This window comes from Vicugna pacos, chromosome 17 (genome assembly GCF_048564905.1).
Source record: "Vicugna pacos chromosome 17, VicPac4, whole genome shotgun sequence".
NCBI lineage: Eukaryota > Metazoa > Chordata > Mammalia > Artiodactyla > Camelidae > Vicugna > Vicugna pacos.
The window spans coordinates 22,760,798-22,786,200 of NC_133003.1; the positions used below are offsets into that span (position 1 = coordinate 22,760,798).

The 25,403-nt window shown below is 35.4% G+C and overlaps 1 protein-coding gene across 9 annotated transcripts in view; it reads left to right on the forward strand.

The window, feature by feature from the left end:
- The window catches only part of DOCK3 (dedicator of cytokinesis 3), a 296,560-nt gene that overhangs the window by 11,598 nt on the left and 259,559 nt on the right, over positions 1-25,403 (forward strand). For all 9 annotated transcript variants that reach the window (XM_072941347.1, XM_072941354.1, XM_072941349.1 and 6 more), the window contains exon 2: positions 14,692-14,775. In XM_072941347.1, coding sequence (XP_072797448.1) covers positions 14,692-14,775 — 84 coding nt within the window. The remainder of the gene's footprint in view (positions 1-14,691; positions 14,776-25,403) is intronic.

Sequence of the window (25,403 nt, forward strand, 5' to 3'; positions counted from 1 at the left end):
GCTACTCTAAATAGTACCTCTGTGACTTTGGGGTGCATGTATCTTATTGAATAGAATTTTCTCCAGATACATGCTGCTGGATCATATGGTAACTCTAAAGGAAATTGAAGATGATTCAAGGAAATGGAAAGATATCCCATGCTCTTCAACTGGAAAAATTAATAGTTAAAGTGGTCATACTATTCAGAGCAATCTGCAGATTTAATGTGATCCCTATCAAACTACCAAGGACGTTTTTCACAGAACTAGAACAAATCCTAAAATTTATATGGAACCATAAAAGGCGGGAATTGCCAAAGCAATCCTGAGGAAAAAGAGCAAAGCTGGAGGCATAACCCTTCCAGACTTCAGACAATACTACCAAGCTACAGAAATCAAAACAGCGTGGTATTGGCACAAAAACAGGTATTTGGATCAGTGGATCAGAGAGCCCAGAAATAAACCATCACACACCTATAGTCGATTAATCTTCAACAAAGTAGACAAGAATGTACAATGGAGAAAAGAGAGTCTCTTCAGGAAGTGGTGTTGAGAAAACTGGATGGCTGCATGTAAATCAGTGATGTTAGAACACTGTCTTACACCATATACACAAAAAAACTCAGGATGGCTTAAAGACTTAAATACAAGACATGACACCGTAAGACTCCTAGAAGAGAAAATAGGTAAAACATTTCTCTGATGTAAATTGCAGCAGTGTTTTCTTAGGTCAGTCTCCCAAGGCAACAGAAATAAAAGCAAAAATAAACAAATGGGACCTAATGAAACTTAAGCTTTTGCACAACAAAGGAAACCATAAACAAAATGCTAGTAGACAAGAATTTTTAGCTAAGAATTATATATTTATGTAATTTTAGATATAAAAGGAACCATAATGATGTAATTCAGTATTTTTGTTTTTCTCAGATAGGATCATCAAGGTCAGAGATAGTGACTTGCTCAAAGTCACACAGTTTGGCTATTTAGGTCTTGAGTTCACTGAAATCCTGATTTCCTGAACATTGTGTGCTATATCATCAAATCTTGGATAAAACCACCAGAAAATAGGAATCAGGCTAGATATATTTATTGGATGCTTACTATGTGGAAGGTTTATTTAATGGAGAAAACAAGCATACTCCTGTTCTTGAGAATTCTTTCAATTATAATTAATAGAAATTCACCTCAAACTGAAGCAGAAGGGAGAGTTCATTTGTTCATATAACCAAAAAAGGCATGAATCGATCTGGCCTTGGGATAGACTGGGAACAGGGACTCAAGACATTGGGACATCTATGTTTCCATCTTACTTTTTTGTGTATGCTGGTGGGTTGGACTCTCTTTTGCAGTCATTAACTTAAAAAAATTTTACTCTTTTCATTATTAGGGAACATAGCTCCTGGCAGCTCTGGGGTTACACCTTTACAGTGCATGATGGAATAGGAGCTACTTCCTGGTGGGAATGCTTCAGGGAATGAATGGTACGGCTCAGTCTACCATATATGCCACCTGTGGTTGAGAGGGTCTGACTGACAGCGTCACTGAAATCACATAGAATGGGAAAAATTCTGTAAAAAGTGTGGATTAGGAATGCTGGGCACATGGAACAGTAAGGCGGTAAGACTACCTGATGCACATATACACCATGCATACAAAGCCATAGTTAATGTCAAATGTAAGGTAGAAATAGAATGTGCCAGAGGACTTTAGAGCCTGGGAGAAATATTTCTAAGAGTGAAAAGAATTGAGACTTGATGCATGCATTAGGATCTTTGTGGGGGAAGAGGAAGCTTGAGAGGAGATCAAGGCAATAGGAAACAGTGAGGTATGAATTGGAGACTTGTGTAATGTGTTTTGGAGAACTAACAGACCAAGTCTTGTGTCATTGGGTGAAGATTGGGAGGATAGGCTTGACTGAGAGTGTGAAGGGCCTTGAATGTCAACATGAGGAATTTGGCTTTTATTTTGTGGGCAGTGGGGAGTCCATAAAACATTTTGATCAAGGGAAAAATCAATTTTAGGAATGGAAATGGAGGAGCATAAGAGTAATTTTAGATTCAGAAAAACTAGAAAAAGAATAATGGGATTTACTTTCAGAGGAACTAGGGACTACTGTTCCTAACATGAAAAACCTATAATGATTGTGAACAGATCACTTAACTACCTTTTACTTGCCTCTTCAGTAAAATAAAATAAAGATACTGTACTTATCTTTCCTCACGTGAGATTAGAGTATATATATAATTTCAGTAAGAAAATATTGTGTTGTAGAATGCATTGTTACTTTATAAATTACCTTATTAACTTTGATTCATGTGAGAGAGTATTTTTCTCCATCGTATTTGGAGATTTTAAGTTGAAAATAGATTATTGATTGAGGAAATGATCATTACATTTTATTATCTCATAAAAGTAAATGGAACCAGTTCTTTGGGTTGCATTTTCTTTGACGCTCTTTATTTTAATTAGGTAAATGACAGAAACAGGTTCTGAAACTAAGCTTCAGTGCTACATGTTAATATTCTTTTTCCTTCTAGTTGTATAATTTTTTTAACTACTAAGAATTCTCAAAACTGCCTTTGTAACTGTGATTTTTGACACCTGTTCCCTTAAACAGGGCTAGAACTATTAATGTGCTCTGCTTGTGCTCCTGGGTCTCAAATACTTGGAGAGAAAGCTCCTTCCACTCCTCTTTCTGTATCTCTCCCTAATAATTCACTGTCTCTTTGGCCAAGATGAGAGACAGACCCCTTGCTGTCCTCTTCCATCTATCCTCCATGTGTCTACTCTTAGCTTCTCCATTTCCCACTCTGCAAACCACCTCTTTGAAATCTCTGTTCTTCTCTGAGTCATCAGACATTACATGCTCCCCTCCCCACCTCATGGTACTTTGTACTGGGTACTGTTCTAAGCACTTTACGTATATTAACTCTAATCCTCACCATAATCCTGTGAAGTATATATTATTATCACCCCCATTTTTAAAGATGAGGAAACTGAGACACAGGAAGGCTAAATGTTTTGCCCATTTTCACACAACCAGTAAGTGGTAGAATCAAGATTCAAACCCAGGGATTCTGCTTTTGGAGTCTGTATCATCAGCTGTTAGCACCACTGGGAAGATGCATAACCTCTCTGGCCTCAGAACAAACCTACCTTTCTCCCAGAGCATAAACTTGAGAAACCATTTGGTTTTGCTTTTTAAGCCTTTTAAGTAAAAATTTTATTATATATCATTTGTTTTTTACAGCTGTTATCTTTAATTTAGTGGTGCTTTTTTAGGGGAAAAGGGGGCAAGTGTTAAGTTCCGTTTTGGGAATCTTATGAATGTTATGGACAGTCTCTTCAGGGAAATCCACATGTGCAAAAATAAAAAAATTACCATGCATGTAAGACTATTTATGGACTTCTTAAAGCTGATTTTTGGACTCAGGTTAAGAACCTTTACTTTAAAAATTTCAACTTGTTTTTTTCTCTACATTGTGTGTACATTTTTTAGCCTGCCCTTAATGTTATTGATTTACTTTTCTAATTTTATTTTTTATTGAAGTATAGTTGATTTACAGTGTTGCAGGTATACAGCAAAATGATTCAGTTATTCATATGTATACATATGTATGTGTTCTTTCCAGATTGTTTGCCGTTATAGGTTATTATAAGATACTGAATATATTTCCTTGTGCTATACGGTAGGTCCTTGTTGTTTATCTATTTCACATAATAGATCTCAAATTCCAAATTTATCCCTCCTCCCCATTTCCCCTTTGGTAACCATAAGTTTGCTTTCTATGTCTATAAATCTATTTCTGTTTTGTAAATAAGTTCATTTGTATCATTTTTTCAGATTCCATGTATAAGTGATATCATATAATATTTGCCTTTCTCTGTCTGACTTCACTTAGTATGATAATCTCTAGGTTCATCCATGTTGCTGCAGTTGGCATTATTTCATTCTTTTCTATGGCTGAATATTCCATTGTTTACACACACACACAACACATCTTTTTTTCCTTTAAATGTGTATATAATATTATAGTACTGTGCTCAGAACTTTATATGCTTTTTAAAAAAATTGAAGTACACTCAGTTACAATACATCAATTTCTGCTATACAGCATCATGTCCCAGTCATGCATATGCATATATATATATATTTGTTTTCATAATCTTTAAAGGTTATTAAAGAATTAAAGGTTATTACAAAATATTGAATATAGTTCCCTGTGCTATACAGAGGAAACTTTTAAAAAAATCTGTTTTTGTATGTAGTGGCTAATATTTGTAAATCTCAAACTCCCAAATTTATCCCTTCCCACTCTCTTTTCCCAGTAACTGTATTTGTTTATTATGTCTGTGAGTCTGTTTCTGTTTTGTAGATGGGTTCATAGTGTCCTTTTTTTTCTTTCTTTTTTTTTTAAGATTCTACATACGAGTGACATCATATGCTATTTTACTTTCTCTTTCTGGCTTACTTCACTAGATTGATGATCTCTAGGTCCATCCATGTTACTGCAAATGGAATTATTTTATTCTTTTTTATGGCTGAGGAGTATTCCTTTGTAAAAATATACCACAACTTCTTTCCAGTCATCTGTTGATGGACATTAAGGTTGCTTCCATGTCTTGGCTATTGTAAATAGCACTGCTGTGAACATTGGGGTACATGTATCTTTTCGAATTAGAGTTCTCTCCAGATATATACCCAGAAGTGTGATTGCTGGATCATATGGTAGGTCTGTTTTCAGTTTTTTTTTGAGAAATCTCCATACTGTTTTCCCTAATGGCTGCACCAAACTACATTCCCTCTAGGAGTGTAGGAGGGTTCCCTGTTCTCCACACCCTCTCTAACATTTCTCATTCATGGACTTTTGAATGATGGCCATTCTGACCAGTGTGAGGTAGTTTTGGTTTGCATTTCTCTGATAACTAGTGATATTGAGCATTTTTTCATGTGCCTATCGGCAATTTGTATGTCTTCATTGGAGAATTGCTTGTATAAAGCCTCTGCCCATTTTTGGATTGGGTTGTTTGTTTTTTTGTTGTTAAGTTGTATGAGCTGTTTATATATTCTGGAGATTAAGCCTTTGTCAGTCACATCATTTACAAATATTTTCTCCCATTCCGTAGGTTGTCGTTTTGTTTTGCTTATGATTTCCTTTGCTGTGCAAAAGCTTATAAATTTAATTAGGTCCCATTTGTTTATTTTTGCTCTTATTTCTATTACCTGGATATATTTCCCTAGGAGAACATTGCTAAGATTTCTGTCTGATAATGTTTTGCCTGTGTTTTCTTCAAGGAGATTTATCATGTCTCATGTTAGGTTTCAGTCTTTAAGCCATTTTGAGTTTATTTTTGTGTATGGAGTGAGGGAGTTTTCTAACCTCATTGATTTACATGCTGCTATCCAGTTTTCCCAACACCACTTGCTGAAGAGATTGTCTTTTTTATCACTGAGTAATATTCCATTGTGTATATATCCACACACACACATATATATGTATATGTATATATACACACACCACTTATTCTTTATCCATTCATCTGTTAATGGACACTTAGGTTGCTTTCAAACCTTGGCAGTTGTAAATAGTGCTGCTTTGAATATTGGATGCATGTATCTTTTCAAACTAGTGTTTTTGTTTTTGTATATATATCCAGGAGTGAAACTGCCAGATCCTAGTGTAGTTCTATTTTTAGTTTTTTGAGGAACCTCCATATTGTTTTCCATAGTGGCTATACCAATTTACATTCCTACCAATGGTGTACTAGAGTTCCTTTTTCTCTGCACTCTCTCCAGCATTTGTTATTTGTGGTCTTTTTGATGATAGCTGTTGTAATGGATGTGAGGTGATATTTCATTGTGGTTTTATTTGCATTTCTCTGATAATTAGTTGTTTTGAGCAACTTTTCATGTGTCTGTTGGCCATCTGTATGTCTTCTTTGCAAAAATGTCTGTTCAGGTCTTCTCCATGTTTTCTGATTGGGTTGTTTGTTTTTCAATATTGAGTTGTATGAGTTGTTTGTATATTTTGAACATTAACCCATTATTGGTCACAGCATTTGCAAATATTTTCTCCCATCTGTAGGTTAGCCTTTTGTTTTGTTGATGGTTTCCTTTTAAGTATGATTAGGTCCTATTTGTATATTTTTGCTTTTGTTTCCTTTGCCTTAGGAGTCAGATCCCAAAAATACTGCTGTAAATTATGTCAAAAAATGTTCTGTATTTTCTTTTAGAAATTTTATGATTTTCAGTCTTACATTTAGGTCTTTAATTCATTTAGAGTTTATTTTATATGTATATGGTATGAGAAAATGTTCTAATTTTATTCTTTTGCATGTAGCTGTCCAGTTATCCAGCATCAGTCTCTTATTGAAGAGACTGTCTTTTCTCCATTGTATACTCTTGCCTCCTTTGTCATAGATTGATTGACTATGAGTGTGTGGATTTATTTCTGGGTTCTCTGTTGTGTTCTCTTGATCTATGTGTCTGTTTTTGTGCTAGTAGCGTGCTGTTTTGATTACTGTAGCTTTATAGTATAGTCTGAAGTCAGGGAGCGTGATACCTCCAGCTTTGTTCTTTTTTTCAATATTGCTTTAGTCATTTGGGGTCTTTTGTGATTCCATATAAATTTTAGGATTATTTGTTTTAGTTCTATGAAAAATGTCATGGGCATTTTGATAGACATCGCATTAAATCTGTAAAATGGTTCGTGGACATTTTATTAGTATTAATTTTTCCAGTCCATGAACACAGGATCTCTTTCAATTTCTTTAAAGAATCTTCAGTTTCCTTCATCAGTGTCTTATAATTTTTGGAGCATATAGGTCTTTAACCTTCTTGGTTAAATTTATTCCTAGGGATTTTATTATTTTTGAAGTGATTTTACAGGACATTGTTTTTGTACTTTTTCTTTCTGATAGTTCATTAGTAGTATATAGAAAAGCAACAGATTTCTGTATATTAATCTTGTCCCTGAACTTTACTGAATTCATTTTACTTCTGATAGTTTGTTGGTAGAGACTTCAGGATTTTCTCTATGTAGTATGATACCATCTGCAAAAAGTGACAGTTTTACATCTTCTTTCTAATTTGGGTGTCTTTTTTTTCTGGTTTGATTATTGTAGCTAGGAGTTTCAATATGTGTGTTAAATAGAATTGGCAAAAGTGGGCATCCTTGTCTTTGTTGAGTATGATGTTTGCTGTGGGTTTATTGTAAATAGCCGTTACCAGGTTGAGATGTGCTCCCTCTTACACCCACTTTGATGACAGTTTTTATCATGAATGGATGTTGAATTTTGTCAGATGCTTTTTCTGCATCTACTTAGTGATCATATGATTTTTATCCTGTGTTTTGTTAATGTGATGTATCACATTGACTGATTTGTGGATATTGAATAATCCTTGCATCCGTGGAATAAATCCCACTTGATCATGGTGTATGATCCCTTTTATATATTGTTGGATTTGGTTTGCTAATATTTTGTTGATGAGTTTTGAATCTATATTCAGAGATATTGTCCTGTAACTTTCTTTTTTTGTAGTGTCTTTGTCTGGTTTTGGTGTCTGGGTAATGTTGGCCTGATAGAATGTATTTGGGAGTGTTTCTTCTTCTTCAGTTTTTTGGAATAATTTGAGAAGGATATATATTAGCCCTTCTTTGTATTTGGTAGAATTCTGTGAACGTGCCTGGACCTGGACTTTAGTATGCTGAGAGTTTTTGATTACTAATTCAGTTTCACTGCTATGATCAATCTGTTCAGATTGTCTATTTCTTCCTGATTTAGTCTTGGAAGATTTTATGTTTCTAGAAATTTATCCACTTTTTTAGGTTGTCTAGTTTTTTGGTGTGCAACTGTTCATAGTACTCTCCTGTGATTTTTTTTTTTTGTATTTTTTGTATCTGTGTGATACAGGTTGTAATATCTCCTCGTTCCTTTCTTATTTTGTTATTTGTTTATTTAGGTCTTCTCTTTTTTTTTTTGATGAACTTGCTAAAGGCTTATCAATTTTGGTTATCCTTTCAAAAAACTAGATCTTGGTTTCAATCATTTTTTCTGTTTTTTTTCCTCTTTTTTATTAATTTCCTTTCTGATATTTATTACTTCCTTCTTTCTGCTGACTTTGGGCTTCACTTTTATTTTTCTAATTACTTTAGATGATAGGTTAAGTTGTTTGATATTTTTTTCACTTCTTGAGGTAGGCATGTATTAGAACTGCTTTTGCTGCATCCCATAGATTTTGGAAAGTTGTGTATTTTCATTTGTCTTGATGTATTTTCTGATTTCCTCTTTGATTTCTTCATTGACTTTTTAGTAGCATGTTGTTTAGTCTCCACATGTTTGATTTTTCCCATTTTTTTCTTCCTGTAATTGATTTCTAGTTTCATATTGTTATGGTCCAGTTAAATGCTTGATATAAATTTTATTCTCTTATATTTAAATAGATTCCAGCATGTGAATATCCTGGAGAATATTCTGTGTGCATTTGAAAAGAATCTGTATTCTGCTGTTTTTGAATGGATTACCCTGTAGATATCTATTAATCCAATGGGTCTAATGTGTCATTTAAGACTACTATTTCCACATCCTCTGATATGAATCATAGCAATATTTTCTTAGCTCAGTCTCCTAAGGCACAAGAAATAAAATCAAAGATAGACAAATGGAACCTAATCAAACTTAAAAGCTTTTTGCACAGTGAAGGAAACCATCAACAAAATGAAAAGACAGCCTATGTAATGGGAGAATATATTTGCTAGTGACGTAACTGAGAAGGGGTTAATATCCAAAATATACAAACAGCTCATACAGCTCAGTATGGAAAAAACAAACAACTCAATCAGAAAACAGGCAGGAGGGCTAAATAGACATTTTTCCAAAGAAGGCATACAGATGGCCAACAGGTATGTGAAAATACGCTCAACATCACTAAGTATTTAAAGAAATGCAAATCAAAACCACAATAAGATATCACCTCATACCAGTCAGAATGGCTAGCATCAAAAAGCGTACAAATAATAAATGCTGAAGAGGGTGTGGAGCAAAGGGAACCCTTGTACACCATTGATGTGAAGGTAAATTGATGTAGCCATTATGGAAAACAGTATGGAGATTCCTTAAAAAGCTAAAACTAGAGCTACCGTGTCATCCAGCAAACTCACTCCTTGGTTGTATCAGGAAAAATGAAATCTCTAAGTCGAAAAGATACAGGCACCCAGTGTTCATAGAAGCACTATTTGTAATAGCAAATCATAGAAACAACCTAAGTGTCCATCAGCAGATGATTGGTTTAAGAAGATGTGGTATATATACATATGTGTGTGTATACACATACATACATATATATGCATACACACACAGTGGAATATTATTCAGCCATAAAAATAATAAAATATTGCCATTTGAAGCAATGTAGTTGGACATAGAGAATATTATACTTAGTGAAATAAGTCACACTAAGACAGATGTTAAATGATATCACTTATATGTGGAATCTAAAATACAGTACAAATGAATTTGTATACAAAACAGAAACAGACTCATAGACATGGAAAACAAACTTACGATTATTAAGGGGAAGAGGGAGGAGGGCAGGGACAAATTAGGAGTATAGGATTAACAGATATAAACTACTATATGTAAAATAGATAAACAATAAATATTTACTGTATAGCACAAAGAATTACATTCAATATTTTGTAATAAACTATTATATTATATTATATTATATTATAGTATATAATCTGCAAAAAACCCTGAATCACTATGCTTTACACCTGAAACTAGCAAAACGTTGTAAATACTTAAAAAGAACTACTGTTTTCTTACTGATTTTCTGTCTGGATAATCTGTCCTTTGATATAAGTGGGGTGTTAAAATACCTTACTATTGTGTTACTGTATTTCTCCCTTAATATCTTTTAATATTTGATTTATATACTTAGGTGCGCCTATATTAAAGTGCATATATGTTAATGAATGTTATATTCTCTTTTGTATTGATCCCTTTACCCTTATATAATTCCCTTGGTCTTTTGTTATAGACTTTGTAGTTTCTTGTTAAAATTTTCACTGTATTCATCTATCATTTTCCCTAATTCATTAGCATTCTTTTTACTAATGCTTTGAAATCTTTATCTGGTAAATTATTTACCTCTGTTTTATTAGTTGTTTTTCCAGGTTTTGCCCTCATTATTTTATTTGAAACAAATTCCTCTGCCTTCTCCTGTCTTCTCATTTTGCTTAATTTTCTCTCTCTAGGAAGTAAGATGAAGCATTTGCCTTTCCTTATCTTGAAGGTATATTCTTGCATGGGTATGTCCTTGCATGGGTGTGTCCCTATACAGTTTGTGTGTGCATAGTGACTTCGGTGGCAGAGCTGTATCTGAATTGAGTATGAGTTATGTCTTCCCCCAGGGTGTTTTGGGAGCTATCACCTTGGTGGGAGGTAGGGCTGGAGATGGAGGAGTTAGATCTAGGTGTGAGCTGAGGGTTCTCCTGTGCTCAGGAGTGAGCCGGAGGTTCTCTTCTCCTCTTCAGAGCTAGGTGTGAGCTGGGGGTTCTTCTGTGCTCAGTGGCTGACATTACCCTATAGGGGATGATGGGGTCAGGTCCCAAAGTGCTGGAGCAGCACTCCTGAGGGTTGAGTCCAAGTTGGCGCTGTTCGCATTAAATGTGTGCTCTCCCTTGTCTTAGCATCAGCACCTTCAGCCCAGAAGGGAGCAGTGCTGGAGGAGTAAGAATCAAAGTGTGCACCTGTTACTGGTGGGAACATGTGCTGGGGTGGTCCTGGTACACCAGTCAGAGTTCCAAATGCTCCTGATCTGCCTCTTCGGAGAGCACCAGCAGTGGCTGCCTCTATTTAGATGTATTTTTGGGTCCAGCCTGGCTCTGTCCCCATAACTGTGCACACTCTTTGGCAACAACAGCCTTCACCCTAGTTAGGGAGTTGTGCTGCAGAGCAAGAGGGGCTGGAATGGGCCCCCAGGGTGGGCTGGGGTGTCATGGGAAACTAGCCAGAGTCCCAGGCAGTCTCCTTCTGCTTCTTCCACCTTGTTTTGGGAGTGAGGTATTAGTAATTGAAAGTGGGATTTTGGAACAAGAATGATTGATACTTGGAACAGAATAATGTTCCAGAAATACATTGTTTATATTTATGAAACTAATATATGACATATGAAATATCTATGTAAACAATTAGAAGGAAATTAATTTAATAGTATAGGAGGAAGAATAATATAGATCAGTCCTGGAGTACAGTTCTTATAATGAATATCTTTTGTTTGACTTGGAGAAATAATTGAGTGGAAAGAGGTAGGTATTTTTCTCTGAGCCACACTGGTACGGGCTCGGTTTGGACTATGAGTCTATTGCTAAGATAACCCATTTTCCAAATCAGAGATTTGATTTTGTAATACTACATTCGGCAGGCTGGTACAACAATCCAAGACTGTGTAGTGGATTTGCTTCAGAATGTATCTTTTGACTCTTTATTTCATGATCTAGCCAAGATTAAACTTTTCCTATGAATGTGTGTATGTATGTATATGTATATGTACATATATAAAGGTAGAAATGTTAGAGAAGTATATGTATAATTTAGACAAAATAGGTAAGCAAAACAAGAGACAGGTTAAAATATCCCTATTCTTTTAACCTAGGTACAACCATTTTTATTTGTATGCTTCACACAAAAAAATGGAATCATGGTATAAATACTATTTATAATTTTTCTATTTAACATAGTATGAAAACTGTCAAGTTAAATATGTGTAAAATTTAAAAAATTAGTATTTGTCTCTATTAATATGTTGTTTTTCAAAGGTCTTCAATCTTTCTTTGCCACTGATGAATTCTTAATTACTTGGATGTTTAAATGGTACAAAATTTAAAGAATAAGGAATAGTAAAGGGCATAATTGTTTTGAAGCTTACACTGACTAGTAATTTCTAATGTACCTGAAAGACACAGAGGATAATAGAATGAAACAGTTTATTAATAATATGTTTATTCTTTGTGATATGCCTGCAAATAGGTTATAAGCGTGAAAATAGACCCATGATCATAGGGAGAAAACTCCACTTTCTTTCAAGCCTCTTGCTTCTCTAGGAAATAGTAATTTTTTTCTTTTCTATTTCTACATTTATTTAAAAAATCACTTGAAAGCCAGCCTTGAATGAAGATAGTTATTAAAATGGAAAGCTTACACAGGTTCTCTCAATATGCATGAAACGCCCAGTTTCAAACAATGAAGGTTGTTGGTAATTTTAATGTTCTCGTCAATTAGTGTTAAAGGTTAAGAAGATGGGAGTGCTGAATGCTCTGAAGAATGAAATAATAGCAAGGGTCTTGATAGAGAATTTGTTAGGGAGTAGATGAATTGATGATGTTAAATTCTTAAATGCTCATGCAGTTAATTGTAGTTTTACTGTAAGTGATGACTTAGAGATTGCATACTTTTGATCTTAGCATTTGTAGACAGCTGTCTCATGTTACTATGTGGGTGTCTGCAAGGACTTAAGAAACTCTGGAACATGATTTTTTTCTCCACTGTGATGAAGAGTTCAACCTAGTAAATCGTAGGGAAGACCATTTTCTCCCCCACTTGGTACTTAAAGGAGGAAATATTGATTAGTTTTTTCTGTTTCTTAACATTTTCCAAATCCGTATAGCATTAAATGATAGAAGTTGTATGACTGCTTTGTTATTTGTTCAGAATTTAGTTTTCCATTGGGAATTTAAAATATTTACAGAATAAAAATATACATTGGTAATGTTACAAGTATTTATAAATATAACCAAATACTCTAATTAAATAGTATAATAATTACCAATGTCTTAGTCCTGTTCAGGCTGTTGTAACAAAAATACTACAAACTGGATACCTTAAACAACAGACATTTATTTCTTACAGTGCTGGTGGCTGCACAGTCTGAGATCAGGGTGCCAACATGGTCAGATTTGGATGAGGGCTCTTGTCAGGGTTGCAGACTGCCAACTTCTGTGTCCTTTCATGGTAGTAGGAGTGAAAAATCTTTCTGGGTTCTTGATTTATAAAGGCACTAATCCCATTCATGAAGGATCCACTTTAATGATCTAATCATGTACCAAAGATCTCGCTTCCAAATACCATCACATTGGGGATTAGGTTTCAGCATAGGAATTTTTGGGGGATATGAACATTGTCTGTAGTAATCAGTAAGCAAATTTGATGTCTTTGGTTGAGATTAAATATATACATGTATGTACACATACAAATAGATGATGATACACACACACACTTTTATAGCTTGGGTTTTTTTTTAAACAACTGAAAAGGCTGATACGAGGCAGTATGTCCCCTTCCTTCATCCTTTGCATTTTTATGCACATTGTAGAATCACAAAGTGTCTGCTGGGATTTGGTTGATATTGCATAGAATCTTATGATCAATTTGGGGAAAATCTGTATCTTAATACTGTTGAGTCTTGGAACCATTAGTATGAGGTATACCTTTATTTATTAGGCTCTTTACTATATCTAATGTCTTACAGTTTTCTGTATAGAGTTCTTCCATATGTCTCTTAGATTTCTTTATAGTTACTTGACATTTTTGATGCTGTTATAAGTGGTGTATTTCTAAAATATTTCATTTTCTAATTCTTTGCTCCTATATAGACTTTAAAAAATTCACCTTGTATCTTGTGACCTTGCTACACGTTCACATATTTTCTGTATTGGTTTCAGTTTTTAACTTCTGATTGCCAGTTTTTATAAGTTTATCTTTCTACAAATTTATCTAGATTCTAAATTTTCAAATTTTATTATGAAGTTTTATCTAATATCCTTTTATATATCATTTAATTATTGGTTACATTAATGTTTTTATTGCTGATACTTTGTACCTTTTTTGGATCAGTCTTACGTAGATGTATATTAATGTCAATGTTTCTAAAGAGTTTCAGATTATAAGACTTGATATATGAGAGTGTACATCCTTTAAGATTGACAAAGCTATTCTTGTTTTTTTGTATTATGTAAATTTTGAAATCAGTTTGTCAGTGTCCTATTCTTTCTTCCTTTTCTTTTTTTTTTTTTTTAAATGGAGGTACTGGGAATTGAACCCAGGACCCTCATGCATGCTAAATATGCACTCTACCGCTGAGTGATACCCTCCCCTAACAGTTTGTCAGTTTTCTAAAAATAAAAATACATGGGACTTTAATGGGTATCTAGATTTTCTCTGTTTTACATTTGCTTTTTATTTCATTAATCTTTATTTATTTTTATTGTGGGGATTCTGTTTCTTAAAGATAATCATATTTATTTATATAAAAATATCTTTCTGTCTGTAGTACATAAGAAGCTTACTCTATTTTTTTCTTTTTTTGAAGCTTACAATGTTTATTTTTTCTTAATTGTTACATACTTGCCACAAAAGGACGTATGAACACAAGCCATGCTGAAAGAGAGTGAAAGACTCTGTTTACAAAATGTTTTCACGCACATGCATCACTAAATAATAGTGATTTTGCCAACATATACTTTGGTGTTCTGAAGTACTAAATATTACCTTTCAAAATACAGATTAAGTTGGAAAGGACTTACATTTTTTGAAAAATGAATTAGAAAGGAGAGTATATATTTAAGAAAATTTAATGTTTAATTTCAGTGACACTGACCCTGTCTCAGTATTTAAAAATGCTAATTGATGTGTTTATCTTTGTTTTTCTAGTGATATGCAGCTTTCGAGGATCTGTCCCTCAAGGGTTGGTCTTAGAAATAGGAGAAACAGTCCAGATTCTTGAAAAGTGTGAAGGTAAGTATGGAACCATGAATTATAACACACAAATAGTGATTATTTTTTGCAGTATTATATGTATTTTGTAATACTAGTTTATAAGCAATCATTCCAAAGTCATAATTAATCGTGTTATGATACACTGGTATTTAAAATCATTCCTGATCTATGTTCAGCATAAAGCTATTTTGACTCTCCTGTAATAGAGTAGACAAATATTAATAGAGCCAGTAATTAAATAACTGTTGTTGGCTATCAGGACATGATTCTTACATACTATGTCAAATGATGATTTTTCATTTCCTATGGTCACATACTCTTCCACTTAAGACTAGCTGCATTTGAATAGAATTGAACTGTTATCAGTTCATTTCTATGTTTCTGTCTCATTGGCTGGATATGATCAGCCATAATTAAAACAAGGCAATAAATATGCTCAAATCAAGTTTGGCTTGACTACTAACCTTGTCCATGACATATTTGGATATTTCTCCTGTAATATTTATGCATTATTGAAAAATACCACATTCTTCAAAATTATGCACTCAAATCAACAATCTATATGGGAGAAATACAGCTATGGAAACATTACAGAAAATCAGAGCACTGACAACAAAATTGACACCATAGGAAATAACTTGGGCAGCCTAGGATAGCAATTTAGCATGACTAGAAACCATCTCAAATTATATAACAAGAGTGGAAATTTTGCCGTGGGAGCATGGAGATAGTGCTCATGGAACTGGAGCTCTGATCCACTTGGCTACAGTTCAGATGGATATGGGAGTAAGTGCAACCTACCGTGACTCAGGAACCACATAAGTCTGGGAGTCCACTTTTCTGGAAAGGAAGCTCTAGTGCAGTACTTATTTTAGTAATTTTCTTAAAACAGAAGTATAAATCAAAACCACTTCATGATGCTCTTAGCAAAATAAGAATATAATTTTCTTAATCTGATACAGAATATCTACTAAATAAATGCCTACAGAAAACATCATATTCAGTTGTGAAACATTGAAAGATTTCCCACTGAGATCTAAAAATGAGACTTATAAATTAAGACATTGTGGTTTGGGTGCAAAGACAGAATAATGACCGAGTAGAGGGTCCAGAAATAGATTGTCATGCTTATCATCCCTTGATATGTGAAAAAGGTGGTATTGCAGTGCAGTAGGGAAATGATGTTCTTTACACTAGGTGATGCTGGACCAGTTGGAATGAAAAATGATGGCCTTGTCAATAAATGGTATTGCGTCAGTATTGAAATCAGTGAGCCTGGAATCCTACTTCACAGCATATACTCCGAACTCAATTCCAGTTGGATGGTAGATATAAATGTGAACTGTAAAACAGTAATGCACCTTGAAGGAAGCATAGGAAATATCCTTTTTGACCTAGAGGTAGACAAAGATCTTTTATTGATGAGTTGTACTTTTATTAAAATGAAGGTCTGTTCAAGAGATATCATTAAGGAGAGGGGAAAGAATAAGTCACAGTGAGAGAGAGATTGGATAAAGGACTTGTATCCAGAGTGTATAAGGAACTATTGCGAATAAAAAATTAGAGGGAGAAGGGCAAAATGGCAGTATAGGAAGACCCTAAGCTCACCTCTTCTCCCGCGGACAAAGCAAATCTACACATGCACATAGAGCAGTTCTTCCCACTGAAGACCTGAGAGCTGATTGAACAACTGCTGTACACAAAGAAGGACCAAGTAGAAATGGGTAGAAAAGACGAAGACATGGTATCCACAGAAACCTCACCCCTGGTGACCTACAGTAGTGGGGGATGTAACTGGGGATCCTGAGCACAGATTTGCCTGCCCTTAGACAAGGTAAAAAAAAAATAGCAGTTTAATGGGCATCTAGACTATATAGGAAGAAAATCCATTTACTAACTCTAGAGCTTCTAACAAATTAACAGGGAACTGCTGGAGCCCTCTCTGAGGTCAGAGGCACCAGTGAGTGCCATTGTTTGAGTCTATCCAGAGCTCCTTTCAAGCCCACTCTAGCTCCAGCCATCCTGCAAAGATGACCTTGGGTGCAGTGTTCCCCAGGGACTACCTTAGCTTGGGCCTGATCCAGCCTAGACATTCCTTCAAGGCCACCTTGGATACAGCATTCCCCACGGGTTGCCCCTTGCCCCCAGCCCAGACCTGATCCAGTTCTAGTCATCCCTCCACCGCTACCTGCTGCTCTCCAGAGACTACGTCTAGCTTAGACCAGTCCAGCCCAGCCATACCTTGGCCTTGGGTGCAGCATTCCTCAGGGATGCCCCCTTGCCTGGACAGATGGCAGGTGCAAGCAGTCTGCACAGGTGATGCTCCCACATGAGACCATTCCTTCAAAACCAAGAGAGGTAGTAGCTATTTTGCCAGATTCATAGAAACAAAAACCAAAAGTCAAACAAAAGGAGATGGATGAGTACGTTTCAAATGAAAGAACAAAATAGGTGAGGGTATAGCTTAGTGGTAGAGTGTGTACCTAGCATGCGCAAGGTCATGGATTCAGTCCCCAGTACTTCCATTAAAGGATAAATGAATAAATAAAAACCTAATCCCCCCCCAAATTAAAAAAATTCTAAGAATTAGGCACTAAAGCAAGCCTGATGAACAAGTGAAAGAACAAAATAAAACCCCAGGAAAAGCCCCTAATGAAATGGAGAAATGGTCAAGGATGCTCTCTGAACTTGGGAGAAAAATGGAGGAACTCAGTGAGAACTTCAACAAAGACTTAGAAGAAAGAGCCAATCAGAAATGAAGAATACAGTAACTGAAGGAAAAAAATACACTGGAGGGAATCAACAGCAGATTAGATGATACAGGACAGGTAAACTATCTGGAAGATAGAATAGTAGAAATCATCCAGTCAGAACAACAAAAAGAAGAAAGAATTTAAAAAACATGAGAGTTTAAGGGACCTCTGGAACATCAAGTATACTAACATTTGCATTATAGGGGTCCCAGAAGGAGAAGAAAGAGAGAAAGGGACAGAAAACTTACTGGAAGAAGTAATGGCTGAAAACTCATTTCTCAGCAGAAACTTCATAGGCCAGAAGGGAATGACAATATGTATTTACAGTACTGAAAGGAAAGAACTTAAAACCTAGAGTACTCTATCCAGTAAGGTTATCATTCAAAATTGAAGGACAGGTAAAGAGTTTCCAACACAAGCAAAAACTAAAGGAGTTCGTCACCACTTAACTGGCCGTACAGGAAATATTAAATATTAATTAAAAAATTTAAGTATAATATTAAGTTAGTTTCAGATGTACAGCATAGTGATTCAGTTATTATTTTTGCAGATTATATTCTACTATACGTTATTATAAGATACTGAATATAATTCCCTGCTATACTGTAAATTCTCATTGTTTATCTATTTTATGTAGTAGTTTGTATCTGTTAATCCATACTCCTAATTTGTCGCTCTCTCCTGCCTCTCCCCTTTGGTAACCTTAAGTTTGTTTTCTGTGTCTATGAGTCTATTTCTGTTCTGTATATAGATACATTAGAATTATATTTTAGATTCCATGTATAAGTGATTTCATAGAGTATTTGTCTTTGTCTGACTTATTTCACTAAGAATAATAGTCTCTAGGTCCATCCATGTTGCTGCAAATGGCAATGTTTCATCCTTTTTATGGCTGAGTAATACTCCATTTTGTACCACATTTTCTTAAGCCAGTCTTCTGGTGAGGGGCCATGGATTGTTTCCATGTCTTTGCTGTTGTGAATAGTGCTGCTGTGAAGACGGGTGCATTTATCTTTTCCAATAAGTGTTCAGTTTTTCCAGATATACACCCAGGAGTGGGATTGCTGGATCACATGGTAGCTCTATTTTTAGTTTTTTAGGGAACCTACATACTGTTTACCATAGTAGCTGCACAAATTTACATTCACACCGGTGGTATACAAAGATTCCCTTTTCTCCACACCCTCTCTAGCATTTATTATTTGTAGGCTTTTTTTTTTGTAGGCTTTTTGATAATAGCCATTCTAACTGGTGTGAGTGACATCTCCCTGTGGTTTTGATTTGAATTTCTCTAATAATTAATGATGTTAAGCATCTTTTCATGTGCGTGTTGGCCATCTGTATGTCTTCTTTGGAAAAATGTCTATTTAGGTCTTGTGCCCATTTTCTTTTTTTCTTTTTTTTTTTACATTTTTATTGATTCATAATCATTTTACAGTGTTGTGTCAAATTCCAGTGTTCAGTACAATTTTTCAGTCATACATGGACATATACACACTCATTGTCACATTTTTTTCTCTGTGATTTATCATAACATTTTGTGTATATTTCCCTGTGCTATACAGTGTAATCTTGTTTATCTGTTCTACAATTTTGAAATCCCAGTCTATCCCTTCCCACCCTCTACCCCGCCCCCCCCCCCCCCCCCCCGGTAACCACAAGTCTGTATTCTCTGTCCATGAGTCTATTTCTGTCCTGTATTTATGCTTTGTTTTTGTTTGTTTGTTTTTGTTTTTTAGATTCCACATATGAGCGATCTCATATGGTATTTTTCTGATTGGGTTGTTTGTTTTTTCCGTGTTGACTTGTATGAGCTGTTTGTATGTTTTGGATATTAACCCCTTGTTGGTTGTATCATTTGCAAATACTTTTTCCCATGCTATAGGTTGTATTTTTGTTTTGTTGATGATTTCCTTTACTGTGAAAAAGCCTTTAATTTTGATTAGGTCCCATTTGCTCATCTTTGATTTTATTTCTTGTGCCTTAGGAGACTGATCTAAGAAAATATTGCTATGATTTATGTCAAAGAATGTTTTGCCTCTGTTGTCCCCAGGAGTTTTATGGTGTCGTGTCTTACAGTTAGGTCTTTAAATCATTTTGAGTTTATTTGTGTTCGGTGTGAGGTAATGTACTAATTTCATTGATTAACATGTAGTTGTCCAGCTTTTCCAGCACCTTTGGTCAAAGAGACTGTCTTTTCTCCATGTATGATTCTTACCTCGTATGTTGTAGATTAATTGACTATAGATGCATGGGTTTATTTCTCGGCGCTCTATAGTATTACATTGTCTTTGTGTATCTTTTTGTGCCAGTACCATGCTGTTTTGATTACTCTAGCTATGTAGTTTAGTCTGAAGTCTGGAAGGGTTATACCTCCAGCTTTGTCCTTTTTTCTCACAATTGTGTTGGCCATTCTGGGTCGTTTATGGTTCCATATAAATTTTAGGATTATTTGTTTTTTTCTCTGAAAAATATCATGAGTGTTTTGAGAGGAATTGCATTAACTTTGTCGATTGTTTTCGATAGTATGGCCATTTTAATAATATTAATTCTTCAAATTCAAGAGCATGGGATATCTTTCCATTTTTTTAAATCATCTTCAGTTTCCTTTATCAGTGTTTTATGGTTTTCAGCATATAAGTCTTTTACCTCCTTGGTTAAGTTTATTCCTGGATATTTTTTTTGATGTGATTTTAAATATAATTTCTAAAACTTCATTTTTCTGTTATTTCATTATTAATGTAAAGAAATGCAACAGATTCCTGTATATTAATCTTGTATCCTGCTACCTTGCTGAATTTATTTATTAGTTCTAATAGTTTTTATGTAGAGACTTTAGGGTTCTCTATACAGTATCATGTCATTGGCAAATAGTGACAGTTTACCTCCTCTCTTCCAATTTGGATTCCTTTTATTTGTTTTTCTTGTCTGATTGCTGTGGCTAAGATTCTCAATATTGTGTTGAATAGAAGTGGTGAGAGTGGGCACCCTTGTCTTGTTCCTGATTTTAGTGGTAAGGCTTTCAGCTTTTCACTATTGAATATTATGTTAGCTGTGGATTTTTCATAAATAGCCTTTATTATGTTGAGATATGTCCCCTCTATAACCACTTTGATGAGGTTTTTAAATCATGAATAGATGTTGATTTTTGTCAGATGCTTTTTCTGCGTCTATTGAAATGATATGTGGTTTCGTCTTTTCCTTTTGTTAATGTGATATATAACATTGATTGATTTGCATATGTCAAACCATTCTTGTGAACCTGGAATAAATTCGTCTTGATCATGGTGTGTGATCTGTTTTATGTGTTTGGATTTGGTTTGCTACTATTTTGTTGAGGATCCATATCCATCACAGATACTGGCCCATAACTGTGGTGTCCTTGGTTTTGGTTTCAGGGTGATGGTGGAATCATAGAATGAATTTTGGAGTGTTAACTTCTCGTTAATATTTTTTTGGGGGAATAATTTGAGAAAGATAGGGTTAAGTTCTTTATATGTTTGGTAGAATTCCCCAGTGAAGCTGTCCAGTCTTGGACTTTGTTTGTGGGAAGTTTTTTTTTTCCCTATTATAGATTATATTTCATTTCTGGTGATTTGTCTGCTGAAATTATCTGTTTCTTCTTCTTTTTTAAAATTTTGTTTTGGGGAGGTAATCAGGTTATTTATTTATTTTAATGGAGGTACTTGGGGATTGAACCCAGGACCTCATGAATGCTAGGCATGCACTCTACCACTGAGCTATACCCTTCCCCTTATCTGTTTCTTCTTGATGCAGTTTTGGCAGGTTGTTTGTTTCTAGAAACTTGTCTATTTATTCTAGGTTGTCCAATTTGTTGACATGTAACTGTTCATAGTATTCTCTTATTTTTTTTTTGTATTTCTGTGATACTCACTGTTATTTCTCCTCTTTCATTTCTTATTTTGTTTATTTGGGTTCTGTCTCTTTACTTCATGGTCAGCCTGGATAGAGGTTTGTCAATTTTGTTTATCTTTTCAAAAATCTAGCTCTTGGCTTTATTGATCCATCCTTCCTTCCTCCCTCCCTCCCTTCCTCCCTTCCTCCCTTCCTCCCTCCCTTCCTCTCTTTCTTTCTTTCATCTCTATTTTATTTCCTCTCTGATCTTTATTATTTCCTTCTTTCTGCTGACTTTGGGTTTTGTTTGTTCTTCTTTTTCTGATTCTCTTAGGTGGTAGGTTAGGTTGTTTATTTGAGATTTTTCTTGTTTCCTGAGGAAGGCCTGTATTGCCATGTACTTTCCTCTTAGACCTGCCTTTGCTGCATCCCATAGATTTTGTAAGGTTGTCTTTTCATTTTCACTTTTCTCAGGGTATTTTTTGATTTCTTCTGTTTTCATTGTTGGCCCATTGGTTTTTTTAGTAGAATGTTGTTTAGTCTCCGTGTGTTTGTTCTTTTCCCATTTTTCTTCCTGTGGTTGATTTCTAATTTCATACCATTATGGTCAGAAAAGATACTTGAAATAATTTCTATCCTCTTATATTTGTTGAGGCTTGTTTGTGACTTAGTCTGTGGTCTATCCTAGAGAATATTCTGTGTGAATTTGAAAGACCATGTATTCTTTTTTTTTTAAATGTCGTGTCTTGTAGATATTAATTAAACCCAACTGGTCTGTTATGTCATTTAAGACCTAGATTTGCCATATCGATTTTTTTTTGTCTGGATAATCTGTCCACTGATGTCAGTGGGATGTTAAATCTCCTTATTATCATATTGTCTGTTTTTACCTTTATGTCTGTTAGTACTTGATTTATTTAGGTGCTTCTGTATTGGGTGTATATATGTTAACAAGTGTAATATCCTCTTGTATTGATCTCTGTCATTATACAACACCCTTTTTTTTGTCTTAATGGCCTTTGTTTTAAAGTCTATTTTGTCTGATATGAACATTGCTGCCCCTGCTTTCTTGTTATTTCCATTTGCATGATGTATGTATAAGTATGTACTTATTGCCATTTTAATCTTTGTTTTCCAGTTACTTTTATCATTCTTCTTTGTTCATTTCTTCTTTTAGTTTCTTTCTTTTTGTGGTTTGATTATTTTCTTTTATAGTTCCTTCCATTTTATTTTTGTAAATATGTTGTATGTTTTTTGATTTGTGGTTACCATGGAGTTCAAGTATGTTGACCCATAACTGTATCTACTTGCTTTAAACTGATTATCATTTAAGTTCAAACAGATTCTGAAGATCTACATTCTGTTATTTTGATGTCTTGTTTTATATCTTCATGATTATTCTTTTACTGTTAACTGTAGTTATAATCACTTTTACAATTTTTTGGTTATTTTTAATCTATGTACTGGCTTATTTAAGTGATCTTCAATCTTTTTATGTATTTGCCTTTCCTATTGTGATTGTTGCTTTCCTATAGATTCTTCTTTTCTATTTAGAGAAGACCTTTCAATATTTCTTTTAGGTTAGGTTTAGTATTGCTGAATTCTTTTAGTTTTTGCTTGTCTGAGAAATTCTTCATTTTTCCTTCTATTCCAAATGATAATCTTGCTTGGTAGAGTATCCTGGGTTGCATGTTTTTTCCTTTCAGAATTTGAATATATCATGCTACTATCTTCTGACCTGCAAAGTTTCTGCACGGAGATCATTTGATAACCTTACTGGGATTCCCTTGTACTTAACTCTTTGTTTTTCTTTTGCTGCCTTTAGAATCCCCTCTTTATCTTTAACTTTAGTCATTTTAATCATGATAATATCTTGTGTGTCTGAGTTCATCTTGTTTGGGACCCTCTGTGCTTCCTGTACCTGGATGTCTGTTTTCTTTTTTAGATTTGTTATGTTTTCAGGCATAAGTTCCTAAAATACATTTTCATTCCCTTCTGTCTCTCTTCTATTTCTGGAACCCCTATTATACATAGGTTGGCATGTTTTATATTATCGCATAGATCTTGTATGTTGCTTTTATTTTATTTTTTTTTTTCATTTGTCTTTCTGTCTGCTGTTCTGATTGGGTGATTTCCATTATTCTGTCTTCCAGGTCACTTATTCATTCTTTTGTATCATTTAGTTGTCTATTCATTGCTTCTATATTTGTTTTTATCTTGCCAACTGAATTATCTATTTTATATTGGTTCAACTTTGTAGTTTCTAGTTCCTTATTATAGTCACCTGCATTTCTATAAAAAGTCCTTCTTAATTCAGTTAGCATTTTTATTAGCACCTTTTTGAACTTGGGATCTGGTAGACTGGTGAGCTCTTTTTCATTATTCTTTCAGGGGATTTCTTTTGCTGTTTTAATGTGAGTAGTTCCTCTTCCTTTTCATTTTACTTAACTTTTTCTGTCTCTATGAATTTAAGAGCAATAGTTATCTACTGTGGTCTTGAAGGGCTTCTTTCTTTCTTTCTTTCTCTCTCTCTCCCCCCCCCCCCCTTCCTCTCTTTCCTTTTGTGGAAGCGTTCTTGTGTAAACTGTGTGTGTCCAGTGTCTTCAGTGGGAGAGCTTATTTTGGTCTAGATGCCAGCCACATCTTTCCTCAGGGTATGCTGGCTGTTATTCCCTTGACAGGGGGTGTGATTGGTGTTGGAGGATTTATAGCCTATTCAGGGTGTGAGATGGGACTTCCTCTCTGCCCCTTGGCTGTTACTGCCCTGTCAGGGATGAGGTCTACTCCTTAGATGCTGGAGTAGAAGCCCTGAGGGTTGGGCTTAATCAGGCTGTGTTTCCCTTGAGTGTGTTCCCTACCCCATAGGAGGTGATTTCTGAAGCAAGTGAGATCTATGCACTCATAGGGGACCTATATGCTACCTTTGTAGACATCTATGACTCTGTTCAGAAGCAGCACAAGATCACTTCCCTTCCTTTGTTGTGTTTGTCTCAGGTCTAATGCAAGGCTATGGTGTGGAGTTGACTGGGGTTGCAGGTCAGGGCACCTGTGGCTTTAGGAATTGAGGTGACTGGGTTGTCACCAGAGATCTGGGTTTCTTCTGTGGCAGTCTTCTGCCAGGACTTGTCTGGTCCAGATCCAGTTCTAAGCTGTGGTGTGGAGTGGGTGGAGTTTGGGCAGTGTGACTGGAAAATAAATCACTGCATGCCTCCTGCATGCACTGACACTGGCCGCTGCTGCCTTGCTCAGATCACACCCCAGGCCCTCCTAGTTGTCTCTGCATAGCTAGATTGAGTTCTCTCCCAGGGTTTGTCTGCCCGAGATTCAGTACTTCACCACTGCATGCTCCTGTGGCTCCATCCCATGTGCATCCTGACAGTGGCTGTATCTACTCAACTCACTGCCCTCGTGTGGAGTGGCCATCAGCACTCCACCTGGATCATGCCCTAGACCCACTGGTCTGTCTCTGCATAGCTAGACCAAATCTTTTCTGAGGGGCCCAGATCTCAAACCAGCTGTGGTGTGGAGTGAATGGCGCTGGGGTATTCAACTGTTTGGATTGGGGAGTGCAGTGAAGTGGCATCCGCCAGTGTGAGATTGTCTCTTCTCCAGTGTTGGCAAGTCAGCATGCACACATTCTTCACAGATAGCCTCTAGGCTTCTTCAGCCCTTCTGTCTCTCCCAGCAATTCTCCCAGCAGCCAAAGGGGCTTGTCTCCTTCATGCAGGGCCCCAGGACTGGGGTGCTCAGATTGTAGCTTGACTTCCTTGCTCCCAGGACAGAAGAACTCCTTTACAACCAAAGCTTCAAGAAAGATCTCCATATAAAAGAGGCATTGGGTTAGGATCTGTGCCCCTGGGAGGGATCTGAAAGGGAGAGAAGGTCCACAGCAGTTAGGCAAGAAAAATACTAAGAGTAAAATCCAAATTGAAAAGGAGGAAATAAAACTGTCCCTGTTTTCAGATGACATGATACTATGTATAGAAAACCCCAAAGACTCCACCAAAAAGCTGTTATTACCAATAAGTGAATTTAGTA